Source organism: Melozone crissalis, unplaced genomic scaffold (assembly GCF_028551555.1).
Source record: "Melozone crissalis strain CALT ecotype California unplaced genomic scaffold, PUWL_Pcris_2 ptg000075l_1, whole genome shotgun sequence".
Taxonomy (NCBI): Eukaryota; Metazoa; Chordata; class Aves; order Passeriformes; family Passerellidae; genus Melozone; species Melozone crissalis.
Genome location: NW_026535852.1, coordinates 15780 through 26359, shown reverse-complemented (window position 1 = coordinate 26359; position 10580 = coordinate 15780). Strand labels below are relative to the sequence as shown.

The window sequence follows — 10580 nt, the reverse complement described above, 5'->3', positions numbered from 1 at the left end:
AACCAGCCTAAAGAGGAAGAATTTAAAAACATTGTACCAGTGTGTTAGGATAAAAAAAATTCAATTGGAGTTCCAGCTGGCAAGGGAAGATCTAGGGCAACAAGAAGAGCTTCTACAGATGCAAGGACAACAGCAAAATCAACAAGGAAAACGTAGGCCTGGAATTGTGCCCTAGAGACAGGGAAAATGGAGAGAGCTGGGAAGTCCAGTGCTGCCTTTGTCTTCACCAGCAAGACTCCCAGGTCTCTGTACCCAGAGGCAGGGTTCAAGAAAGACAGCAACCACCAGGAGTAGAAGATTAAGTTGTGAGGACACAGCTTCATGGTTTCATGAATCCAGAATAATTCCACACTGGATTTGATACCTCATTACTGGCTAGATGGAATAAAGGAAGTTGCTATGAGAATCTGAGAGTATAAAAGGTCCAAAGATACAAATTCCAGATAGAACACTGACAGAAATGTTTATTCAAAACACCTAGAAATGTTTATTCAAAACATCTTAACACAACCTTTTACAAATAAAAATATTGCAGGCTTACCAAACAAAATCATCTACTTTAAAATTTCAATTTTTGGGTCTTTTCCTTTAGTTATACCCAATTCCTCTGATTCCTCTGTTTCATCCTCCAAAATCAGTAATTTCTGTGGAGTAGAAGGAAAGACAGGGCATAGAGGAGCTCTTTATTATAAAACACTAGAAAGTAATCCCAGTAATCTAAAACATAACTCTAGAACTCTGCTGTCCACCTCAGCCCTCCTCACCCACTGCCTTTCAATGCCAGTAGTTGAATTGAAGTTGTTTACATTGTTTGTCAGCTGGCAGACAGACTCAGTACACCCACACCGACTGCCAGCCAGCCCACATGTAACTGAACAGCCAAAAATGCCTCCTGGTTAGATGATATCATAAAGAATGCAGAACAAAAAAAGAGGGAATTTCTGCATGGAAAAAGAATGATGGTAAAGGGGCAGGGAATACCAGGCTGCAAAGAAAACAGATTTTGTTATATCTGCTCTTCACAGGATGTATATTTGCTTCAAATCATTCCCTCTTCCTATAACTTAATCTTGCTAAACCTAAAGACAAGGGGAACAATATGTTGCCTCATTATTTATGGATGGAGACCTATGCTGAAAAATGTTGAAAATCATCCAACTCCTTGATTTTGGAAATAAAGAGTTGGAGGGAACTTTGAATCTATCACTTTGCTGTGTTTTCAAGCATTGGCATCTGCCTCTGTGCCATATCTGACAGACACCTGGGCTCATCTGTTCTCAAAAACACCCGAGAAAAACCACTGGGAAAACCAGAACTGCTTTGTTGTGGTGGGCCAGAAAATTCATTAGAGTCAAGTTCAGTCCAAGTGGTTATTTGAGTCCAAGGGTCTTTGAGAGAAAACAGACTCAATGCACCTTTGCCAAATCCAAAGCAGACCTATAACCTGCTGAGATTTCTGATGGATTTGACCCAAGCCCAGGGACCCTGCAAGATGTCAGTCCCACACACCAGGTCAGCCAGCTGCCTGTTCTGCCCTGAAGCTGGAGAGCACCTTCAGAGCTGGAGTTCAGAAAATTAAAAGCAAATAAGCTGAAAACTAAAGACCTGACCTAAATTTTTAGTGTATACCTCCAGGCATTTTCATATGGTTTAAGGTATTTTCTAATCCATAAAGACAGTGATTGGCTTGGATTTATTGTAAAATGGACTGATTACAAACAGATAAATTTATCTGATATTTTCATATCAGATAGGCAAGCTTGCAAATTTTAAGAATAAATACAAAGAACACAATTGGTTGGAGGCTTTTAAGCTAAATATGAGTAAACATGGATGCATCCCTGTTGTTGCTTGTAACTGTGTATTTAAAACAGGTTTTTGAACTGCCTGGAAGAAAACCTGAGCACCTGAATTTCAAATCTCCTTGGTTTGTAGAAGAAAGAAACCAAACAAAGACTATTCAAACCAGAATTTATAATAACACCAAAAATTTCTTTCTTCATATTTGTTTTGCCTGCTTTTCAACTACACTTGGGAGAATTAAGGATACACAGTTGTATTCATGAGAGAAAAATGAAGTGCTCAAAACTCCTGAACTTCTCAGGATCTGACATACTTTGTCTCATTTTTGTTAAAAAAAACACAGTTTGGAAATTCAATCTCTTACAAATTCAGCTCTGCAAGTGCTGTCAAGTGTATATGCACAGAAGTGTCACTTTTCATTTGTTCTGTTGCAGCATATGAATTAAACTTCTCATAGTTTACTTCTCCAGAGGACTTCCCTCCTTGTGAAAGGCAGAGATTCCCATGGTCTCCTAACAGCAGCGGCATGGCTTCAGCTGATTGACATCCACAATTTCAAACCCTGACTGCTAATTAAAGAATGAGCACATGTGCCCCATTTCTCACCTTGATCCTCCTGATCTTGATTTACTTCTTCCTCTCTCTTTTCCTCACCTTCCTCTCCTGCATCGCCTTCTGGGTGATCCCCACCCTCCTCAGCATCTGAAATATAAGAAATTAGAAATACCAAAGAAAACCAATTTTACAAATTTGCATTCAGCCTTTGTTTCCATGTAATAGTTCCTAAGTCCTACTGAAGGCTGCAGTTGCTGTTCACATGAGAAATCCCACAAAATCTTATCTGTTTATAACCAAGTTTGTATAATAAGCCATGACATAGAGTCAAATAACTTACAGGCTTCCCAAGACAGTTGTGTTTCATGCTATGTGAAATAAAACACATACATACATATTGTGCAGTTTATGAATGGACTTGGAAGTTCCAAATAGTCAATACATGGAAAATCACAGGAAAAACAAAACAAAACACAAAAACCTTTTCACATCACTTGATATTAAACCCCTAAAACAATGGTCACCATAGTCAAAACATGGAGTTTCCAGATGTTTCCAGAACAAACCTAGAGCTGATGGAATTTCCCCCTCTTCAGCTTCTCCACCTTCAGCTTCCTTGGGGACTAGCAGCTCCTCATCATCGGGAGACCAGGGTGTTAATTTGGTAATTTCTGATACTTTCCATATTGGTTCAAGAGGTAAAGGTGGTTCATCCTCATCTTCCTCCTCTTTCTCCTAGAAGAGAATTCATGAAATCCAGGATTTCACCCTACAGACAGTAACTAAGATGATGGGTTAGTCTACTAAAACCTCCTTATCTGGGATGAAAATGGCAATGAAAGTATTTACAGGTGGAGGAACTTCAGCAGCTGCAAATCTTGGACAAGAACTACCAAGCTCTTGAACCCTGATGAAATCAGTTGGCTGTTAATGATGATTGCTACCTGATGCTCTGTCTGGTAGATGCTGCACTGTCTCACACAGAAACAGAATGAAAAACCAGCTGTTTCTGCCTCAGTCTTTGCCTAAGGAGGACATTTGAAAGGATCTAGGAAGGAGGAAGGTTGTGCACAGAGCTTATGGCTTTGAAATGGGAAAATATTTTTTAAATTTAAAAAAATCATGTTTTTCCTACAAATATAAAGGAGTCAATAATTGAATCACTGTCTGTATTATTAGGTAATTTCTTGTCTCTTTTTTTTAATGGGCTTTGTTCTGTTATTACTTCAACTAAAGCAAAAGGGCAAAATTTAATGTTACTTTAGTGACAGCACTGTCCCTTGCTTTAAAAACTCATCTAAGAATTCCCAGCTGAACTAAGGAAATACACATTACTCTGGATACTCCCATGAATCTGATACTTAATTTAAGGATCTCTTGCTTTCAGCCAGAAAAAAAGCAAAACAGTCTCCAAGCTTTGCAAATCTCTATCACAATTGATAGGATTTTGATGATTATTATTTTATCCTTCAGAATGATTGCTGCATCACAGAGTTTTCAGAGTGTGTAACAGGAGCTAATGTGTCAGACAACAGAGGTAGCAAACTCTAAGCTAAACTGTGGCAATTTTTTTAAAAATCAGTTATATTAAAATATATTTCCTACTTCTGTAGCTATTTTTGCACCATATCAAACAGATATGTTTCAAAACATTCATGCATAAAGAAGCGAAAACAGACTTTGATCCCAACCACTTCCTACAATTATTAAAAGCTGTGGATATTAAGCTCCTAACATGACCAGAATAACAACAGGACATATTTCCCAAACATGACCCTGCTGGAAATTACCATTTGTATGCAAAGCACCAAGCAATTCAGAAACACAAAAAATATTGCTCATTGTTTTCTGGTGTTGAGAAGAAAATGCAATAGAGGCTAAATATGTATACAAATATCTGTATATTCCTCTGTGATTTGAAGCTTCAAATGTTTTGAAAATGTCCTGATTCTTTTTAAGCAGAAAGGATTCATGTCTGCAAGCAGTACAAAATCACACCTTGTACTTTTCAAAGCTTACACAGTAGAAACCATTAAAAAAACAAAATGAAACCTCATTTAGCACCTAGGAATGCATGAGTTTCCACCCTTTTTGACTCAAATGATCTACTTTCACATCACTGTCTGAAAGGCATTTTATATATTCCTCAACAACAGATTTGATTTACTGAGTGCTCTTGCACTGTTTCTTTTACCTGCACTGGTTGTATGTATTCACCATGCTGCTCACATCCAATATCAAAGATGAATTTGCCACGACCTAAAGGCTGCATAAAACCACAAAAACATCAGGAGCACTGAACAGCTAATCCATTCTAAGCACAGAAATGTAAAATATCCTTTACTACAAATTCCATAAAATAGTCAGTAACACTACAGTTGGAAAGCAACATTGCAAAGAAATTTGGCATTGTGTTTATAGAATAATTCAGTTTCATGTGTTATACCAATGGTACAGGAAATACTACAAAATATCAGAAGCCTAACTTCTTATTTTAAGTGGAAATAGGTCATATTAAGGCAATTCCACGCTAACTGTTCAGAATAGAAAGCACACTTACCTTTCCATTGAGAAATCTGCCCTTAAATCTGTGGTTTAGGTGGATAAGTTCAGCTGGTCCATTCTGGATTCCATTTACCCAACAACCAACATACTTAGATCCTGTCTCTTTATAGACATATGTGCCTTGCCCATGCCTAGGGAGAAAATAATAATTTTGTTTTATGCCAGTGAATATTAAGAATTTAGGCTGTTGTTATAATTAAGATGCTAAAACTGAATTAATTAAGCAGCTGAAACTACTCAAGCTGGACTAAATTGCCAAGGTCGCCCCTGGACCTCATCTGCTGCAGTCAGACATACTCTGAAAATAATGTTTGCATTTTAATGCCATTGGGTGACCTGAAACATCCCTGTGAGAAGGAAACAAACCTCTTGTTGTTAGCCCATTCTCCAGTATAGGTGTCTCCATTTGCATACAGATATTCTCCATAGCCCTGTCTCTGGTCATGCACCCAGTCTCCTTCAAGGACAAAAGGATAAAAGCAGTGTGAGAGCTGGTTTATTTCCCTGTGGCCAGTTTGTAACATTCCCTAAACAAATATTAGAGAAAGAAAAGAAAGCTATGGCACTGCTGGGATCCCTCACTATTCCTTGCACCACTCCTTACTCTAAAGTAGAATCCCTTGCTCCTTTTTCATCAGTCTGTCCCTCTCCACATGTATTTATGCTGCTGCCTGACCTCCCTTTCCATTTTTCTATAATTACCTGCCTTCATTATCACTCTCTATTACCATTATGACCACATAACAACCCAGTCCTGTCTTTGAATTGGGAAATGTATTACAGTTGCATTAGACAATGTGCCATTTCCACATGAATTTAAAGAGGAGCTACTTTAATTTAACTCATTTGCTGAAGTTGTCCTGTCAGTATAGGGGCATATCTATTCAGAAGGATGCTAGATGGTTTCTATCTTAATTATTCTTGTAATCAAACTTAAAATAAATTTTAAAAAAATGAAAAAAAACAAACAATTCAGAGTATATGTTCCTGCAAGGCAAGATTGGGCTGCTCTTTTTGCTCTCAGTTTTAAGTCCTCACAATGTGAATGTCTTTTCTTTCCTAGCTTAGAAATTAGGAGGGAAATATTGTCCTTTGAAACTTAACTGATAAATTCTGATTGTTTCAGGTACTCTCCAGCAAGCAGGGGAACTCTAACTTTCATTACTTCTTCAAACTTCAGGCGTCCCAATCCCTAAATAAGGGCTCTATTAAGAACCTATTAAACCTATTGACCTCTATTAAACCTATTCTTTTAATTATAGACCTAATAAATGTCCTAACACAAATCCCCATAAATAAACCCCAAGCTTCTCAGAACTGTTACTAAAAAGGGAACAAGAGGAAAATATTTTGTAGCAATATATCTTGGAAAATATCTTGTATCTACTTAAAATAAGATGTTCTCAAATTCACTCTTTCTTTTCATTTGTGGGGGGAGGAGGAGTGAGGGGGGAATGTGTCCTTTTGGCTACAGAATTCCCTCCAATTGTGTTCATTGCTTTACCTGCATATTTCGATCCATCTGGATAAAAAAAGACACCTTTGCCATGCTTTTTGTTCTGAAGGTAGTCCCCAGTGTAGAGAGCACCGTTTTTAAACCTGTATGTCCCCTAGAACACATTTGGCACAGATGAAACAGCCATCATTTCTCGCCCTTGTTTCAATACAGAGCCCAGCTGCAGGAGCAGAGCCACAGCCAGGCTCGGTGCCTTACATGCCCACTCCTCAGACCGTGCTCGTACTGCCCCTCGTAGGTGTCACCATTGGGCAGCCGCGCCTTCCCGAACCCGTGCCGCCGCCCTTCGCCATCGCGATCGCCCTCGTACTCCTGCCAAACGGGAGGGAAAGGGTTAAAGGGCTGGGGCCGCCACAATCCAACCCATCAGAGGGACACAGGTGCTTGAGGGAAGCTGTTCCAGCCCGGCTCCAGACCCCGGCACCCCCAGGCTTCTTGGCACAGAGCTGCAAGGCGCGGGCGCGTTGTTCCAGACTCGTGTTAGAAGCCGGGAAGTGGCACAGCCGTGCCCGGGGCTGCCCTCGGCAACGCTGCCCGGCCCGGCGGGCACTGAGCGGGGCTGTTCCTTTCCCTTCCCTTTCATTTCCCTTTCCTTTCCCTTTCCCATTCCCTTCCCCGCTCCCCCCGGGCCCCGCGGACCCCGATGTCTTTCTCGGCCTCCCCGGACTCGGCGTCCTCGGAGCCCAGGTCCGACATGGCCGCGGCGTCGCCGTCGCTGTGACAACGGAGCGAGCGCGGCCCCTCAGCGGGGCCTGCCCGGGCACCCCGACCCGAGCGCCGGGAAATACAAATAAACCCTCCGAGCTGCCTGCTGGAAAGGCGGCATTCGCTGGGAAAAATGCATGTATTTTGTCATTGGCTTTTCGCAAATATTAAAGTGAATATTGTATGTGTTGTGTTAGAAAGTAATGCTGTATTCATTCTCTTAAGTACTGTGTTAAATATAGCTTTAAGTTATAAAAAATGTTAAAATAGAAACTGTGCTATGTAGGATACTTTTTTTAAAGAAAGGACTCGCAGCGAGATAGCAGCCACAGGACCTAAATCTTTCAGAGAAAAAGAATTTATTGCTCCATTATCAGAAGAAACAAACTTCTTCCCGCCTCGAAGGCGCTGTCAGGATTCAGAGTAAGAAGTTGACACTGACCAGACAGAATCCTGTGTTTGAATGGAATTTATGCATCATGTATGAGGTGTATGAATATGCAACAGGCTATTGCATTTAAGGGTTAATCCTTTGTGAACGGGATTTTTTCGGGCTCCTGCTGCCCAGAAAAAGGTACCCGGACGTCCGTAACTCTTTGTCTTTATTGTCTCATATTGTCCTAATTCAATTTGTCCAAATTATTATTACTCTAATTGTATTACTATTTTTATAACCATTTTATTACTATTAAACCTTTAAAATTTTAAAAACAAGTGATTGGTGTTTTTCACATTCGTGATTTGGCGTTGAAGGAACACGGGGATGGCTCCCCGCAACATGCATGTCAGCCATCAAAAAAGCTTATCTATTTATACATTTCAGCAAAGAGATTAATTTAATTAGCTTACAATTCACAGAGTTTTCTTCATTAATTAGCATTCTGTCTTCTATTTGTTATTGATTTCTCGCTTCTCATGCTAATTAGTCTGTGTTTTTCAGTCTTTTTATTATCTTTTTCCCAGATAGGGCATTTCTGCTTTATGTAATGTGGTTTATAAATTCTGTTCAGTTGTCAACAATAAATTTCCCTCTCAGGCTCTGCTAACTTCCTTCTCCAGGTTTGAGAGCACTAAAGTATGTCAAGCCCTAAACTCTTAATTGGTTTTTCTAACACATGGACATCACCCAGAGCTTGCCCATCAACTGTTAATTGTTTCACAGATTAAAGATCTTCTCAGCATTTCCCCCCACTGCTGCCCAGGCTCCTTTTAAAACAGTGCTGGACTTTGTTCAGTTCCCAGCATCAGGATGAGGAGCAGCTGCCATGAAATAAAACACAAGAAATTCTTCCTCAACATGGGGAAGAATTTATTTACATGGAGGGTGGCAGAGCTCTGGAACAGCTGCCCAGGAAGGACACAGAGTTCCCTTTCTCGAGGACACAGAGTTCCCTCTCTGGGGACATTCCAAACCCACCTGGATGTGCTCTGTGTCACTGCTCTGGGTGACCCTGCCTTGGCAGGAATGGACTGGTGATCTCCAGAGGTCACTACAACCTTGCCTTGGTGACCCAGGTGACCCTGCCTCGGCAGGAATGGACTGGATGATCTCCTGAGGTCACTCCAACCCTCTGCCTCTTCCCCTCAGCTTTTCCCAGCCAGTGCCTTGTGTGTGTTGAAACTGGTGACATCTGGGATGTGACCTGAGACCCCCTCAGCCTTCTGAGAGCTCCCAATAGCTCAGCTAGTCTAGCCTGAAAACAACATTTTTAGATTTTAAACCCATTCCTCCACCTAGATTCTTTCATTTTGGGGTGGGTTTATTGATGTGTAGAAATACCAGTCCACTTTTTGTTATCTATCACACAGGAGTCAGGCAAATCACCTCACCATCACTTTGCCCAGTGATTTAATGGCCAAGGATTCACAAGAGGAGCCAGGCAAGGATATGCTGGGTGAAAAGTAGTGAGCTAGAGAGGCAGTGGGCAGAGCAGGTGATGCTTCTGAGGTAGACAGGGTTGGCATGTGGCTGGAAAATGGGTGGAGGTCACCTTATGCCCTAAATCAAAGCTCCACCACCCAAACCAGAAGAAAAACAATCACTCTACAAAGATACACCATAATCAGGTGAGTTTCTTCCTTCCATAGGCAGGAATCTAAATAGCCAATATTTCAATATTGTATGAATTGTAATAAGGTGTCACTTCTGTGGCAAGTCTCTTTTTACTTCAGTTGGGTAAAGATGAAAAAGGAAGAGACTGTTGCTGAATACCTCCGTGTTCACAGGAACCCTTCCAGCTTCTGAGCTAACATCAGTTACTCATTTGAGAGCACTTTGCCTTTGAAGCAGTTAAGAATGCTGAAATGAAATTTTGTTGGCTGGCAGAGCATTATACATTTATTGACTCTAAACTGTATGCTTATTTCTCTTTCCTGCACACTCCCAGCATTTGACTAGGGAAGCCTAATTTGCATAATGTACTGTTAATAAGCAATTGCAGAATATGCAAACTACTGCTCTGCTCACCTCCTGCAGAGCTGACACGAGGGCACATCTTGGTGATGCCTCTGTTTCTCCCTTGCACCTAAGATTGACTTAAATTCTTTTAGCTATGATAAGGCAATGTCTCTAATTATAAAAGTGCTCGCTTGGTCTGTCATGGCACATTAATTCTAAGTAGACACTGAGGCCCAGGGTGACAAAGCAATTAATGTTTGGAATGCATAGGGAGATGCTGCCTGCTAAACTCGAGGACAAAAATAACCAGACGTGTCTTTTGCCCTGGAAGGTGACGTGGCTCAGGGAACAGCTGTGACACAAACAGGAAGCAGTGACAAGACACCAGTGACAAGACATCAGAGCCACTCCCCTGGATGACCACTAATAATGATCATTAACTGCTCTTGCTTATTGTTTCAGAGCTCTGAAGAAGGAAAAGGGTCTGAAGCAGCTCAGTTTTCTTGAGAAGCAGCTAAGAACTCTTTCTTCATAGAATTTAAGCTGCTCAGCACCCAGAAGTGACAGATAGAATAAATATTTTTACAACAGGATCATTTTACTTAAATGAGGGAGGCATAATTTAAAGTTTTCTATACCTAGAAACTGTCTTGTGAGGACAGCTATATATAATTAATGACAAGAAGGATTTATTTTGTAGTTTCTTGTCTTCCAGTTGAATTTGGATGCATTTCAATGTCAGATTAAAGTTAAGCTCCAGGTATGTCACTGTTTAAAGGAGGTCTGCTATCATCCTTATCTTCCTGTTCTTTTCCCTTTTCTGTCAAAGGACCAATATTCCTAAGGTCCTGCTGATCTTGTATACAAATTTCATTTGTTCTAAGTCCCGAGAGGTAATTTGTGCTGATCACCTGCTCTGCCATTGCTGCTGGCTGAGCTGCCAGCACTGCCAGGCACCCTGGCAGGGACAGCAGAAGCTGCCACAGCTCTGAGTGACCCTGAGGAAGCTCCTGGCTTGAGTTTGATAGGAGCCCCACA

The 10580-nt window shown here is 40.9% G+C and overlaps 1 protein-coding gene across 1 annotated transcript; it reads right to left on the bottom strand.

The window, feature by feature from the left end:
• Window positions 1-459: 459 nt before the first annotated feature.
• On the bottom strand, window positions 460-7142 carry RSPH1 (radial spoke head component 1). The gene is made up of 9 exons (XM_054290062.1): window positions 7079-7142; window positions 6638-6751; window positions 6428-6533; window positions 5290-5380; window positions 4919-5054; window positions 4553-4624; window positions 2925-3093; window positions 2410-2505; window positions 460-644 (listed from the first exon to the last, which is right to left on the bottom strand). Exons 1-9 carry the CDS (start codon window positions 7133-7135, stop codon window positions 622-624), a joined length of 864 nt encoding a protein of 287 aa, XP_054146037.1. The 5' UTR covers window positions 7136-7142; the 3' UTR covers window positions 460-621.
• Window positions 7143-10580: the final 3438 nt, after the last annotated feature.